General features: G+C 36.5%; 1 protein-coding gene across 2 annotated transcripts; it reads right to left on the reverse strand.

Moving 5' to 3' along the window:
* Positions 1 to 5,734: 5,734 nt before the first annotated feature.
* On the reverse strand, positions 5,735 to 11,229 carry LOC104899092 (outer envelope pore protein 16-4, chloroplastic). Of its 2 annotated transcripts, XR_002040454.2 has the most exons (7): positions 11,038 to 11,228; positions 10,871 to 10,922; positions 10,669 to 10,700; positions 10,521 to 10,554; positions 6,726 to 6,793; positions 6,104 to 6,289; positions 5,735 to 6,019 (listed from the first exon to the last, which is right to left on the reverse strand). XR_002040454.2 is itself a non-coding variant. In XM_019250854.3 (6 exons), exons 1-6 carry the CDS (start codon positions 11,107 to 11,109, stop codon positions 6,155 to 6,157), a joined length of 393 nt encoding a protein of 130 aa, XP_019106399.1. In that variant the 5' UTR covers positions 11,110 to 11,229; the 3' UTR covers positions 5,735 to 6,154. The 2 variants fall into 2 exon arrangements, 1 of the variants encoding a protein (XP_019106399.1); XM_019250854.3 differs by having other exon boundaries at positions 5,735 to 6,289; positions 11,038 to 11,229.
* Between the last annotated feature and the right edge of the window lie 5,904 nt (positions 11,230 to 17,133).

Raw genomic sequence — 17,133 nt, forward strand, 5'->3', positions numbered from 1 at the left:
TACTTAGACCTTTGGGCCTAAACATCACTTCCTTGATCTATCATTCATTTTGTGAACAATTATTGCACGTAATTTGATACAGTATGAAAGTAAATTGGAACAATAAACATAGAATGAAACACCATTCTATAATAATTAGATATCTTTTAAAAGAAGACATATTATTAATTCTTAAAAGTAAATACATAGCTTCCTAGGGAGATAAACTACGTATTATAAAGATGACTACTAGAACATTTTACTCTATTATTACTTGATCTATCAAGTTTTAAGATGGGCAAAAATAATGATGTATGTGGTTCTTCATGTTCATCAACCTCAGGGTCATCATCATCTGAGTAATCTTCATCTAGAAGCATAGGAACACCTCTTTCGAACATGTGTTCTTGCCATAAGAGGCATGTACACTTATACTGTATAAGCTTTTTGAAGCTTGTGTTTTTGTCCACTTGGACTACCTTCTATTTCATAGTGAAGACACCCAAACTACTTTCCCATATGATAGATCTGTAGTATTTGAGGGCGCTAGTTCAAGAGGAAAGTATTGTTTTCCAATGCATTCTCCCCATGCCTTGCAAATTGTTAGGAGCTTTGACAGTACTCCCTTTTCGATTTGTGGCCAGAGGTTTATTGCTATGAATTCCACGTCACTTCCCGTGTTTGCAACACTAGATCCTATTTCATCCATATCTCCTTGTTGGATCTTTAAATTCTTCCAAAAGAGTTTGGCGATCTTGGCCAGCCACTTACTGACCTCTTCCTCTTTGAATTTCTCCCAATCCTTTTACAGGATGTCCATATTAAACCTATACCTCCAACATTCTCCAGGGAAAATTTGTGAGGAGCAACTTATTGATTGACCATCTCTTAAGAATTCTTTGGAATTTTGGAAAGCAAAGATTTTTACGAATGAAATATTTTCAAAGTAACATAGTGTATTTATAATACACTGTATTAACCATTATCCCTATTTTTAAGGACAAGTGAAACGTCACTTGTTATCATTTTTGATAACAATAACACGTATTAGTAATCATCTTTAATTCCCCATATTTCATCCCTTAGTGGGTAAACATGGGTAAATTGGGATTGCCCACTAACTCTTGATATGTCATATCGTTTCTCTAGATTTTCAACATTTAATGGCGTGTGCAAGTTGAACAACCATCATTACTTTTAGAAGTAATTTATGCCCATTTCTTTAATAATAATGGTTAGCAGTTTTAGTATCCAAGAGACACTTTATTTAAACTTAACAAATTTTTAGCATGCATTATTTGATTTGATGGTTCATTTTTTGAACAACCCATTAAACTGCCTAAATTTGATTGGATAGAAATATAAATAATGCAATAAAAATTTATGAACAATTGGTTAAAAAGAAATTTTTATATTTCATTAACAAAATGGGATTAGAACCTAGGGCTGAAACTTTAAAATTTTAAAACCTATTTAAAATTTTATAATTCTTAATCTTAGGCCTAATTCTAATCTTTGGGAGACCTTAGCCTAAAAGCGTCTAAGTCTGCCTCAAAGTCGCTGCCATTGGTGCCTCCACCAGCATTGTTGTAGCCGTCGCCAGAAGAGAAGCGGTCTTCACCGCTAGAGACTTCTTCTGGGAAATTGCCTCCTTGAACCCTCCTTTGGGCAGGAGGTTCATCTTCCTCATCATCTTCATCCTCATCATCTCCACCAAATCCGTCTGACGGGGGAGGGGTATTTTCTCTCTCTTCTTCTTCCTTTACCTCCTCTAGGATTTCAGGAGAAGGGATGAAATATTGATCAACCTATTGGGGGTTGATCTCGGAGGGTCCTGTGATACAGGATTCGCAGAGGGTTGTGGAGCATCCATTTGGAGATGGGTGTTTTTTGAGAGAGTTTGGGAGATGGGATGTTTTTTTCTCTAGGGAGTATTTTCAGGAGATGAGTGTGATATTAAGATTATTATACTTACCCCTTTTTATAAGGAATTTTACAGTCTTCTGAAAACCAAAAGTTACGCTCCTTTATAAATGGATTTTACATAACACACCCCTTATGATGGTCTTCCAAGTCATTACCCATTAAAATGGGCTTCTTTAATATGATGACTTTAGAAGCTTTATGTGTTAATTTGTTAAAACTTGACCCAAAATAAATGTAACACGCATTGTGCACGTGCTTAAGTTTGCTTGTCTTCTCCATTGATATCATTTTCAAGGATTTTAGGAAAATTTAAAATCTTTCAGACCATTTAAATTCATTTCTTTTTGAATTCACAACCATTACCAAATTTCAATACACCATGTCTAATGAAAGAACTCACTGTGAAAATGAAATTCGTGAGACACTTGTTAAAAAGGCTGCTACCATGCAATCTGAGGCAGCACGTCAATTATGCAATGCCGTTAGAGTAAACAATGGAAAATAAAAATCCCAACTGTTCTAGTATGTGAATGAGCACACTGATTCTCTTGATACACCTTTGGAGGAGAGAATTGTCGCCATTAGTCTTGGCTTTCCTTTTAGGATGCAAAGCCAAAAACGTCAACTCATTTTGGAGCAGTGCTATCCGTTCTTGGATCATATCATTTTAGAAGATCCTAAAATTAGAACGATTCCATTTACTTCAAGGTCTGCTCTCCACTTGCACTGGCCTTTATCCAGCAAACCTTTAAAAGGTTGGATTTCAGGAGTGGACGCAACGGCATGGTTTCCGCGCATGCAACCTTTTCATGACAAATGGACCAAGAACAAGATACTACCTTTCTTGAGACTAGCTTCTTATGAAACTATTCCTTTTTGATGGAGCTATATCCACTACCTTGTTGGCTTATCGGGACCCTGCGATCAACTGTTTTTTGTTCCGATAGGGACCAATGACTGTAACATTGGCTGATATTGCCTTTATTAATAGGATTTCTCCAACGGGTAAAGACTAGTATAATAATTGCTTATTGCTGCGGTAGTATTGCTGTGGTTTTACCCATACGCAGCAATATATGACGTAAAGAGAAAGATAAAATATAAAATAAAGATATTGTTGCAGTTTCGGCCTAAAACGGCAGCAATATAGTATCTAACAGAAAAAAATTTGAAAAATTTGATTATTTGACCAGACATATTGCTGCGATTTTTGTCAAGAACCGCAGCTATATATTAAAATAATATTAAAAAAATAATATATTAATATAATGCTGCGTTTCTTGCCAGAAACCGCAGCAATATCATTAAAAAAATATAAAACCCATCAGTTAGGATTTTTTCCTCACTTTCCCTCTCTCAACCTCACACGCCTCTTCAGTTCTCTCTCTCTCTCTTCCTCTCTTCCTCTCTCTCCTCCCCTCCTCCTCTCTTCTTCTCTCTTCTCATGCACTCCTCTTCAGTTCTCTCTCTATCTCAACCTCTCTTCCTCTCATCCTCTCATCTCTCTCAATCTCTCTTCATCTCTTCGTCGTTCTTCACCAAAGTGTTCGTCAACCTTCATCCGCCAACCGACCGTTCTTCTTCGTAGGCCCACCGGCCTTGACCGCATTCTGTCAACCTTCGAACGAAGCGACGCGAACAAAGCCAAGCGAACAGAGCGACGCGACGAAGTCGCCAAGCCCACCGGCCTCAACCAGAATGTTCGTCACTTCTTTACTCTAGCGTTCGATCCAGAGTGTTCGTCGACCGCAAGCGATGCCAATTTGCCCCCTCCGACAAGTTTCCTTCTTCGCCAAAGTATTCATCGCCGCCTCCGACTAGTGTTCATTTTTTTCATGTTTTTTTTTCGTTTTTTAGATCTGAATTTTTTTTCGTGTAATATTTTTTTTTCGCCAAATCTGTTTTTGTATTTTTTTGTATTCTCTTTTATTTCTGTTTGTTTAATTTTCTGGTAATTTCACCAGATCTAGAAATTTTTTGTTATTTCATATAATTTCATATTCTTTCTTTTCGTCTTTTAGTTATTATTTTGGATGATAAGTTATCGATTCATTTACATTTTTTGATAAAATATTCTAGAAATTGAAAATTTTCAACTTTGTTGTTGATTATAAGATGTCATTTCGTCTTTCGTTTGTCTGTGAATTTGGTAGATAGTGGATGGTTTAATTGCCTGATTTTAATATTTCAAAATGATTGCAAAATACCAAAAAAAAAATAAAAATTAGTTGTACCAGTAAATATTGTTGCGGTTTTAGGCAACAACCGCAACAATATGCGTATTTTTCATTATTAAATACAGCATATTGCTGCGTGTTTCCTAGGAACCACAACAATATCCTTTATTATTCTGATATAAAATACATATATTGCTGCGGTTTTACCCAAAAACCGTAGCAATATCTTCCAATATTGTTGCGCTTAAAAACGGCCGCAATATATTCTGATTAAAGGCCTTTTGATGCTCCTCATTCCATTTGAATTATGATTCATGTTTTAATCTTAATAAAGGCGAAAACTTTTTAGTTTTCCCAACTAAATTGGCCATGAATCTCCTAACATAATTGACATGTCCAAGGAATCTTTGCAGTTCTTTTTTTATTATAAGGTGGCTTGGCTGCCAATACTGCTTTTGCCTTGTTTTAGTCAATCTCCATTCCATTTTTATGGATGAGAAATCCTAAAAAGTTACTAGTTTTAACTCCAAATGCATATTTGAGTGGGTTCATTTTTAGGTGATATTCTCTTATTCTAGTAAATGACTTGACCAAAATGTTCTAAATGTCTTAAAATGTCATTTGATTTTACGAGTATGTCATCCACATAGACTTCCATGATCTTATCAATCATGTCTTTAAAGATTGCATCTATTGTTCGTTGGTATGTAGCGCCAGCGTTTTTTAAGCCATATGGCATGACCACATATTCAAACAAGTCCAATGATTTTGGACATCTAAAGGCTGTTTTATTACAGTCCTCTTGTGCAATCCTTAACTAGTGGTATCCTGCATATCCATCCATAGAAGATATGTATTCATATCTTGATGCTGCATCTATTAGGAGATCAACTACAAGCATGGGGATATTGATCCTTAGGTGTTGCTTTATTTAGATCCCTAAAGTCAATGCAGATTCATATCTTGCCATTTATTAGGGTTTGAGTTATTGTTTAGAATCAACGTTTAGATTTTAGAATTAGGGTTTAATGATAGCAAAATGATAAATAAAGCTAACGGGGAGTTAACAGAAATTAGAAAAAGGGAATTTGATGAACGTTTTCGAAAACTCAATGGTATATGGTGCATTTTTGAAACATTGAAGATATATGGTGAATATTTTAATTTATCGGGGGTATTTATTAAAAAAACCGTACTTAATAAGATAAGGCCGTACACGTCCAAAATGTGGACAACCACGACACTGCCTAAGTCCTTCAAAGTCCAAATCAGAATAGGAACTTAGGAGTGCACGAAAGCTGCTATTGCTTTATTTGTAAAGCTCAAATAGGCAGCTGCCGAAATCTCATATTTCTTGCAAGTTCTTCATGATGCTCCCTTTATCATTTTTCTATTTCGACTTATCATGTTTTTTAATACACAGCTTTTATTTTTTAATACACAGCTTTGACCACTAATGATTATAGACAATTAAAATGAATACTAAACCATTTTACATAATAATGTCTTTTACTTTCTCATACAAGGAAAACAAAAAAGTTGAAAAAAAAGAGACTGTAAGATGTAGGATACATTTCTCGTTAACTAGTTGAATTCGTATAGAGCAGGGAACAATAAAAACGGCTAGCAAACGGTTTACTTTCTCTTGCATGGACAGGGGAAAAAAAAAACTCATATTTAGAAGTCAAACCAATTGTTGGAAAATCTCATCAAATAGTTCACAAGAAAGTAATAATATTTGACTGCCCATCAGCATCATCAGTGCACAAACATACGCTGCTAAATTTCAAGTATGCTAGATCACTAATATCTAAATTCAGATATGTCAGAGTGAGAATAAACTACAGATGAATTATCTCGCAATTGGATTTGTATTCGCCATCTTTTAGCACTGAGATTATGTGAACCGAGTTATTTGACCAGAATCTGAACAGAACCTGAAAGCAAGGCCACTTCACTATTCATTTAGATTCACCAAAAGGGATTAATGATAGAGTTGATTGTCAAGAATAATGTCTTACAAGCAGCTTTTCAGCCTTACTCCAATACCATCAGAAGCAGATGTAAAAATATCACAATGTCCTGGAATGATCAGCTGCAGCACCTAAGATAGAGAGAAGAGTAGCCATTCCAACAACCTGCTTCTTGCTACGAGTTCCAGCAGCTATAGCAGCCCCAACTACAGCACCAGCAGCTGCAGCATTAACCTGCAGAAGGAATACCTAGTTAATTTACAAGCCAGAGAGTCTGATTATCTTGTAGATCACAAATTTTTTCCAATAAGACATGCAAGGCAGAAGAAATGGAAGACACATTTTCTTTGTGGAAATGAGATAAAATGATGAGTCGACTGTCTGTCTTCCATGATATTTCCTTCTTTCTTCCAAGTCAGATGTAGTATTTTTCAATGAGGAGGGTTGTTGGCACAAATTCTACAGAAGATATGCGATTGAGAACGATAAAGCATTGATGCAATTAATCAGACATTATTCATGACTGTCAGTTAACTTTTTGAACTCCCTTCTGGATTATTGAAGTTAGCTTCTCAATAATCCATTACTAAAATCTGATATAACATATAGGAAGGTTGAATTTGGGTCATTTCTTGCAAAGTAGAATTTCGAAACTAAATGTACTACTAACCACATCAGAACGTCCTCGGTATTTTTGGATGCCACAGCGAGTCAATGCAAATATTCCAGCAAAAAGTCCTAGTTCAGAGAAAGATTGAATAAGATAAGGCTAATGATAATCACAGCAAGCTATAACAAGGACCGATTGCCACAGGGATTGTAGGTTCTTAACTCTCAATACATCATAGGACAATGTGAACGTTAGAATGTAATCTTTATATATTTATTATCTTTGTATACTTTCTTTATTTAGCCTTAAGATAACCCTAGAATAGCTTGTATATATATTGGCTTAATCTTAATGAGAGACAGGGCGTTACCTTCTTTCATGGTATCAGATAATAACAATCCTAGGCCCAACACCTATCCCTAGCCGTCATCTTCTACCCTAGCAGTAGCCATGGCCGACATCTCTAAGCTTCATCCTGCCACCACTATTTCCAATATCAAAACCTGTATCCCCAATCCCCATCACTCTAGATTATGAAGGCAGTCAATAAAATAATTGTGCCGACACTTTAATTCAAACTCCATTATCGTGCCAATCTTGTCATTGATCATATCAAAGCCTATTGTACTAGACTGAAAGTTCTCGCTGACCACCTGGGTAATCTTGGTAGTAAAGTTTCTGATGAATGTTAGTTCTTCGTCTTCTTTAAGGCCTCACATCAGATTATCGCAGTTTTAAAACCACTGTTCAACATCGATCTCCTCTACCTTCGTTCGAGATGGTTCATCCTATGCTTGAACTTGAAGAAACCACAAACACGGAATCTCTCCCTATGACTCGAACTTTGAATCAGCGCTCCTTTCTCACTCCACTACGGATTATTCGTCCCGTCCTAGGTCTCCCGCTCCCCGTGACAATTCCCCTCCTCACCGTGGTACTTCACACACTAAAGGAAAGAATAATTCTTACCGAGGCCGTGGTGGTCACAATCACCACAACCATCGCGGCAGTGGTGGTCGTTCCAACCAGCAGCAGGTGAGCCCCACCCAGCCTCCTACACAGCCCACTTGGTACTATCCTGCGTGGCCCACATGGGCTGCTCAACCATGGGCGACACCGCCTAGTCCTTACCCCCACTGCTGGCTGGCCATCTCATCCCACCACACGTCCACCTCGAACCCCACAACCTGGGATTCTTGGTGCACCACCTTCTCATTCTTTCTACATGGCTGCTCTTCCTCCAACTGTTGGTCAAATGTTGGTTATGTTCCATGTTGATGAAGCTATGCATAGTTTGTCTTTGCAATCACTTGGACAATTGGTATATGGACACCGAAGCTACATGTTGAGCAAAAATAATGGTATTATTGTTGGCAATGGTAGCATGATTCCAATTAGTGGGGTGGTCATACCTCGCTTTCCACAACTAACCCCTCCCTCCACCTAAACAATGTCTTACATGCAACACATATCATCAAAAACATTATTTATGTTTGTAAATTTACTGCTGATAATATGGTTTATGTTGAATTTGATCCCTTTAGGTTTTCAGTGAAGGATTTACGGATGGAGAGCCATCTGATGAGGTGTGAGAGCTCGGGTGATCTTTACCTATTCACCGCTGTTTTTACTCTCTCCCCTACTCTTTGGCACTCTTGCCTAGGCCATTCGAGAGCTGCAATTTTTAACTCTTTACGTACTCGTAATCTCATTCAATGTAATAAGGGTCGAAATGATGTTTGTCATTCTTGTCCTTTGGGAAAATTAGTAAAACTTCCTTTTTATAATTCATTATCTACTATTTCTATGCTTTTCGATATTGTTCACAATGATTTATGGACCTCTCCCGTAGCTAGCTTGAAAGGTCTTCCATATTATGTTCTTATTCTTGATAATTAGAACAATTTTCTGTGGTACGTTGAATTTAGCTCGAAAGCCTATTTATGTGGTACTAGACAAAAAGTTCTCGCTGACCACCTATTAGCTCGAAAGCCTATTTCATTAAATTTAGAGCTTGACTTCAAAGTACGTTGAATAATAAGTTGTTTCATCTTATTATTACCTTTGTTTAGTGGTATTTGGGTTGGAGTTGGTGGTTATTTGTAGAAATACAAAACGGTTTTTGTTCCTTGTTTTCCTTAAAACCAAAACTCTCTTTACTTAATGTAAATTCTCTCATTTCCTTGTTTCATATGTCTCAAAATGGGCCCAAACGGTTCATTTGTGATTGGACGGGAGGTTGGTGGGCTGGAGCCCAGGGTTATTTTGTGTGAAGGGTTTTGTGGGTTTGATAGAAAGTGGGTTGGTTTGAAGAGCATTATTTTTGCCATGATTTACTTCATTAATTAGAGTGGGGATGAATTTAAAAGGGAAGAAATGGGGGACGTATGTGGCCACTATATTGTTGGCAACCCCCACTTTTACATCATCAGTCACACCATTTACCAAAATCCCCTTAATAATAGGGTCACAACCTGGTTTTTTCTCCTGGCCAACATATGCTTAACAAAGATTCCCACACCCTCCTTTTCTTTGACGCTCTTTTTGTGGAACTTCTATAATCGATAGTCGGCTCCCCCACAAGACCTATCGCTGGAAAAGGAGTGTTCCCCTATGCCGGACACACCCTTCTAAAGGAAATAGAAAGGATAAAACAAGGGAATGAAGTTTTTCTGAGAAAAAGAATGCGTTAACCGGACAACACTGAGATTTTAAGGCACTTTAATTCATGCTAAAATAATCAATGTAAGGACATTATTCAGGAAACCACTGCTTTGAGGAACATATAAAATGCTACATATAGAACTCAAGTTTAACTACTACGTCGTCACTAAATATTTACCCCTTCATTAGTTGCAACTCAATGTGTCACGAAACCCAAAAAGGCTAACATTTAGGGAAGACAAAGTATTATTCAAGGATGGATATACATAGAACAATGAACAATCCAAAACTTGTGTACAGAAAGCAAGAGGATATTAGAAGTCACCGTAAAATCCATTTCAAAGAGGTTTATATAAAAATTCCAAAAGCACACATGCTTTCATAAGAAATATGTTAAAATCAATCAATCAAGTTAGAAAGAAGTCCAGAACCAACTAGAAGGTGTGGTAAACTTACATTCATCCTTCATGACACCACAATAAAAGCTGCAACCAAGTTTGTGAAGTTTGAAACCTCACGAGCAAGAAAAGAAATTATAAACTCCAGCCACAACTCCTATAAATCATCGCTATACTTAGCATCACATAATATGTAACATATTTTTTGGTTCGCTTTTCAGTTCGGGTTGGGGGGGAGGGGATGGCTTCTAGTAAATTAGACAACTTTCAATAAATTGCAAAGAGTTATGTACTAATAGGATAACCACTCAATTTAGATCAAATTTGTTAAAAGTGACTACACAAGGTAGTTTGTAGCAATCCTATGAAAATTTGCACTTGATGACCCACAAAACCAGTGCATGATGTTTCGAGATTTAAGAAAAGATCCCTTACGATCCATCAACTTGCTTCTTACTTCTTACTTGTTAAAGAGTTCCTCATTTTCATTAGATGGCAACATGCCGTCCAACCCTACTATGCATTACTTGTATCCTTATCTGCACATTCTTGATAAATAACAATATCGTGCAATTCTCAAGAAGTGACTAAATCCCTTCTCACAAGTCAGTGAGTCACAACATCAACAGAGTTCCTGCACTTAGCTAACTTTGTATCTAAAATTGACCAAACTAACAATGACCAACACACAAACAAGTACAAAATATATTCACGTTCAGTGCTGACATTGCTTTCAAGTGCTCAAATCGTAAAGAGAAGATGGCAAACAGACTAAGTTATATAGAAGTCGTACCACATTGACCGCTCGTTTTGCATATGGATTTCGCCTGCATTTCACATCATAAAATATCAAGTAAATCGTAATTGACAAACAAACTAAAACACAAATATACCAATTTCATCATTGTTTCAAATTTTCACCTACTTCATCAAATTCTTACCACAAAAGAGGCACGAGAAAAGCCAGCAAGGCCTGTATTACATAAAACAAACCAATAAAAGAAACACAAATCAAAGAAACATACCATCCTAGAGTTATCAAACAGATTAAACAAAACAAAAGCGGATCGTTCTTACTAAAAGAAGATAATTAAAACCCATGATCAAATTTCCTTGTCAAAACCCTGTTGATTAATACATTACCTGATTTAGTAGCATCATATGGTCCAGTACACAAACCCCAAAGTGCTCCTGCCTGGAAAAAGGTTCGAAATTTGAAAATGGGAAATTCATAGTTAGCTCGGAAGTTGAATGCAGTAGAAAATACTTCAGAAATTCAACAACAGAAAGTAGATAATTAAAAGGCGTACCGTTCCAACATGTACTATGGATTCAACGGCCATTGAAGAGCAAGGAGTGTTTTCCTCAATTTCTGCATCCATTATCAGATTATCTCATATCCTCTTTTACTTTTCCGGCCAAATCAGCGGGATGAATATGAAAGAGCAGGAATGGAAGTGGGAGGTGGGTGAAGGGTAAAAAGTCGTAAATATGTACAAATATATTAATTAGGTTGGCCCCTAATTGAAGGATTTACCTAAGTTTTCTCTCTCCTTTATTAAAAAATTAATAATGTGTAACTATTAGCAATCAAACACATACTCTTAATTCGAGTTTAACCGCCAATCAACTATAATTTTTGTTTTTTTTTTTGATTAGGAAATTAAGTTAGCCCAAGAGCTAACCCCTACAAGGCTACTAGCCTGTAGGAAACACCAACACATTGGCTGGTAAGGCAGGCATAGCATGCTAAGGAAATACCCCAACATATGCTGGGGGTAAGGATCGAACCCCTGACCTCAAGGGCCAAGGGGGAGCGCTCTACCACTTGAGCTAACTCCCATCCTTCAATCAACTATAATTTTAATGTTTAATATTTCAATATAAAACATAATAAAGTCTTATTATTATATGTAATTATAACGACATAGACGAGTTTTTTTTTATCTCCAACACTTTTATTAAGGTAATAACATTCTTTTACACCAATTACATTGAAATTATTATTTTTATTTTCAATTCCTTAAAAGTTAAAACAACTTATATGACATAATGTCTATTTTTCAATTTGGCACTAGGCAGAAAATTATGAAAAGCTAATAAAATTGTGAAATTTATTAATAATAATATATTTGATAATTGTATCTGGCCAGGGCATTGGTCGGGAAAAAATACTATTGACTTTAGACTCCGGAAAAATGGAGAGAGACACAAAGGAGGAGAGATTCCGTGTTTTTTTTTTTTTTTTGACATGCTCCATTCCAAACTACAAACAGGAGGCAAGACATTTGTCTAGTCGTGCCTAATTTCTTATCTTGTTTCCATATATTTCACAAGAAGCTCCCAGCACCAGCTTGCAACCGGAAAAAAATTCTAAAGGTATCTTTGAAAATTTTGTATCTATTATGCCTCAAGTTTTTTTTTTTCAAGCCCAACCCATTTACTATCCAAACATGGATCAACAAAGTAATGGGATCCACATTGTTTTACACAATGTGCCTGTCTCGCGTATTTATTATGGATAGAGCGAAACAGTGTACCTTTTTCACTAACAACCCAACGAGTGAAGTTATATGTCAATCCCAACATAGTAACCTACACGACGGCACACATACCCCTACCGGCGAAAATCCACAAGTCCCTGTTCCTAGCATCAATAATAATGCTCCAGTCTAGCTAACTGAAAAATCAACCCCCACCAAATAATCAAAGAAATAGGGATGAACAACAAGGAACTAGTAGCAAATGTCACAATTCCCCTAATACATGTGCGGCATGGCGACTCAAGATATTAAAAGTAGATGATCTTTTGAATTACTGATTTGGATCGTCTTATAATTCAAGGCCACAAAAGCGCAAGTTTGTTACTTGTATCACATGGGATATAGTTTAAGCCCAATTGAAGAAGTAACAAGGCTCAAGTGGACGTAAAGGTTAGCGTGATTGTTGAACAACCTAAAGTTTTGTATTAGGCACCTTATTTTAGTTTGCTTTTGCTGTTAATTATGCTTGTATTAAATCCTAAAGTCTACTCCAAAAATAACTCTGGAGATGGACGTCATTAAGAAAATGTTTAGGAGTCTATTTCATCTCATTTTAAACTCATCATTAGCTACACAAATCATCCCATTAATGAGGGGTTAATGTAGGGCGTAAATCAAGGAGCTCTTTAAACGTCTCAAAATCGTAACTACTAGGTGGTTTTGCTAGGGTGTCCCATGTAATCTTTTAGCTTCTTTTGCTGCTCCTATTCTTTATATAAGGAGAGTTGATGATAATGAGAAATCATATTTTGAGTGATATATTAAAAAAAATCACCTTTCATAAAGGGCTTTATACTCCTTTGCTAGTTCTAGATCATCCATGGGATATTGTGATCATTGTAGCTTGCCTCAGTTCAAAGAGGCAAGGATGCTATTATGCTGGCTGTGGATAGATTCTCAAAGATGGCTCATTTTATTCCTATGCCCTAAAAGAATGATGCTTCTCGTATAGCTTATTTGTACTTCAAATAGATCATTAGGCTCCATATCATATCTGGGAGCATATTTTCGAATAGGTACTCTAAATTCCTTAGTTATATTTGGGGATTCTTGTGGAAGATGGTTGGAAAAAACTTTTATTTAGCACTAGTCATCATCCTCAAACTGATGGCCAAACTGATGTTATAAATAGAACTTTTGGTTCCTTGTTGTGTAGCCTTGTGAGTAAGACTCAAAAAGATTGGGATGGGAAGCTTGCACATGCGGAACTTGCTCACAATAGATCTCATTCATCCACTACTTTGCATTCTCCATTTGAGGTAGTGTATGGTGTTAATATCTTTATTCATATTGATCTTGTTTCTCTACCTAGAAATGAGATACATGCGGATTGTAAGAGGAGGTTAGATGTTTTTAACAAGACTTGTGCTCAAGTGAAAGCTCAAATTGAGAAGATGAATGCACAATACAAGGCAATAAGAGCTAATAAACATAGGCGCCAACCTAAGTTCGATGAAGTTACGTGACTTTATATGGATTTATTTGAGGAAGGAAAGGTTTCCAAGCAAGAGGAAGAACAAGCTCATGCTTAAGGCATATAAACCATTTGAGGTGATTGGTGTAGTTAGTGATGGAGCTTATAAGATAGACTTACCTAGTGACGCTTAACGTGAGATCAAGCACCATTTCAAGCTCAACTATGTTTAAATTTCTTTCTTAGGATTATTGGATGGATTTACTTTACTATTATAATGAAGGTTTTTCATGTAGCCAAAATTAGTTTGCAGCAAGCAGCAACACCTGCTGCCACATGCTGCCAGGTCCAGCTCCACAATCGCTGGATTCATATCATTTACACCTTTTCAATGAATAATATCAATAATTCATAAATTATTCATAAAGTATACATAATAAAATTTCTCACATAGCAACTAGGTTGGAATGTTATACAACTGTACAAGTCAACCTTTAATATCAAAATCTATACAAGTGGACCTTTTATGTCATTACATTGACCTGAACATTCTAGGGCGTTTGATCGGTTCACCATGCTTATATCAATCAATACAGTTTAGAAAACTAATAATACTTAGGTATAGGGTCGAGCCATTAGAGTAGGCATTAATCCTATGGTCGGGTCTTAACACTCTCAAGGCAACATACGCAGTATGGTCACATCACATAATCAGACTTACTAGTGTGTTGTAGGCCTCTAAAAGTAATATTTTGGTCAATAAAAACAATTATTAGCCATAAACGATTCATGAAATTATACACTAACATAAATCGCGTATTAAAATGAATCACACTAGAATTGCTCTAACCATAACCTAAATGTTAAATAAATCAAGAGCAATAAATCATGGTATAAACATGATGGCTTTCTCACTAAGGCCTAGAAACGAATCTACTCACTCGTGGCAAAGGAAGTACAAACAATAGCGATTAAAATATTCATACTTTGAAGCAATTAAAAACGATAAGAAACAAAAACTTGAAAGTAAATAAGAATTATAAAAGAGACAATTACCAAATGAAAGGAAAAAGGAAGAAGTTGAATAATCTCCAATGTGCAAATAATTAGGGCTACAGAGAGAAAACTAGTGCTTAGAAAAACTAACGAGAGTAAATGAAAATCAGAAAAGGGTCCTTCCAAATATTTCACAAAGCTACTCATATTCCCTCTTAAAAAGAACAAAAAAAAGAAATAAAAAGTATGGATTTCAGCTTCCGGTTCAACCGTCCGATCGGGCGTCGGGGGGCCCGATCACATCGGACGAGCCTCCACTCATGGTTTTCTTTAACAGCTTAAGAGAGCAGCGTGCCCGATCAGACTGGGAGAGTACGCCCGATCGGGAGCAATCAGCAAATTACGAGCGGGCGTGTTACCCCCATCGTGCCCCAGGCAAATGGCATTTGGAAGAGAGTGACCTCCCGATCGAGCACCCCTTCAACTGGAGCTTTTTTGGCATTTGACGCTAACTCTTAAAACCTAATGACACTCGAAGGCTTTGGGAAACAGTTGTGAACCTCGTAAACTCATACACGTGCCTCTTAACTCTCTCAAATCCATTGTGGCATCAGGAATAGGAGAAAATAGGGAAATAATTCTCAAAAACCAGAAAACTATCATAAAATACAAAACCACAACTAGATGGAAGATGTTAGTATAAAATAGCTCATAAGAGTATTATTAGTACGCATTTCATCAAAAAAGTGCGGAGAAAAGTAGATATAAAACTATAACATCAAATTTCCCCAAGCTAAACCTTTATTTGTCCTCAAGCAAAGCATGACATGAACATGAATATAATTATTGCTTCACCCCTTTAGAAATGAAAATATAGATCAAAACTTTTTTTTAGCTCAAAATCATTTAAGTAGGGAAAATTGAAGTTCAACTGTTCAGATCACTCTAACCACCAATCGCCCAAGCAAGCAATCAAATGCGACTGCCTTACATGACATGCGAATCTCGAAAGGTGCTTACCAGGGTGTCACTCTCTCAATTTTTATGGCAGGCATAAAATCTAATCGAACACTCACCAACCCAACCATAATAACCCTTCCAACTCACACTCTCATGTGTTTTGAAAGGTACATGTCGCTCATCCTATTCAAGTCGACTCCATAGCGAACTCACATCTTTAACTTTGGCAATTTAACTACGTATTGATTCAACAAACAAAGAACACATGCTCAAGAGGTCTTTTTGGGTTGTAATGGGGTTTGGGTTAAGGTAGGGAAAACATTTAGGGAATGTGATGATACAACCAAGAAAAAGGAGTAATTAACACTATTAATCAAGACCAAGTGAGGTCTAAAATAACTCCCAAGACATTAACACGCATCCAAATTAAAACATCATCCTATTATGGAAGATCCCTAACATACATCAACCTTTTGTTTTCAGTTCATTATCTCATGATGTATATTTTTTTCCCCTCTTTTCAGAACAATGTGAATGAAAGAATAAGGAACAAATGCACTTTTTCAACTTTTCACACTTTTATGGTTTCCTTTGAACTAACAAATACACTTATTTTCTTTCTTTTTCCTTTTCTTCAAACCTTTGAACTTGCTATTAATATTTTACCAACGAGCCACAAATCAACTTATCATCACAATGCCATCCCAATAATTCTCTCCCAAGCTTGGGATAGTAATCAAACATAGGGATCAAGGCTTGTAATGTGGTTTAACAACCAGAAAAGTCATTAGGCTCAGTGGGCTAGAGTGGAAAAAGAATCATGCAATTCAAATTCAAGGGTTAAGAAACATTTAAAACAAACACCTCTATCACAACGTACGAAAATGATGCCAAATGTCAGCAAGTACCTTACCAAAATCAAGATCGGAACGCTAGAGAGGAACTAGCACACAAAAAAAATAGATTGGATAAAGAAATAAATCCATGGGCAAGAATGAATCCTCATAGTCTAACCAATTCAAGCATGCAGGCACAATAAGTGCGTTATCATCAAAACTCACTTAAGGTTAAGGCAGTTAAATGTCACACTCCAGCATCACAATCTCAAGTGCCCAACTATCCAAATAAAGAGCTAAATTATATATTCAAAGAACATCAAGGGGCACAATGAAGCAATCAATCCAATCCAGTCAAATCGTATTTTTGGTATTTTTTTTAGCAATATTTATCTTTTTTTTTCTTTTTTTTGAAAGCAATGAAACTAAACTAACTTCACAAGAATAAGAAATTAAAGAGAGGAGAGTACTTACAAAGATCCTCCCTCAAGTTGAACTTGACAATGACCTCATTGCAGAAAGGGAAAGGAGAAGGAAAAGGGACGTCAATCACCCAAGGAAGCCTCAGCATCATCATCCTCCATGTCATGTGCACCACGGGTCCCTGGAACGTTGTAGCTGGGGTTCCAAGTATACTAGGAGGGGTGAGGGCCTTCT

Source organism: Beta vulgaris, chromosome 7, assembly GCF_026745355.1.
Source record: "Beta vulgaris subsp. vulgaris cultivar EL10 chromosome 7, EL10.2, whole genome shotgun sequence".
Lineage (NCBI taxonomy): Eukaryota > Viridiplantae > Streptophyta > Magnoliopsida > Caryophyllales > Amaranthaceae > Beta > Beta vulgaris.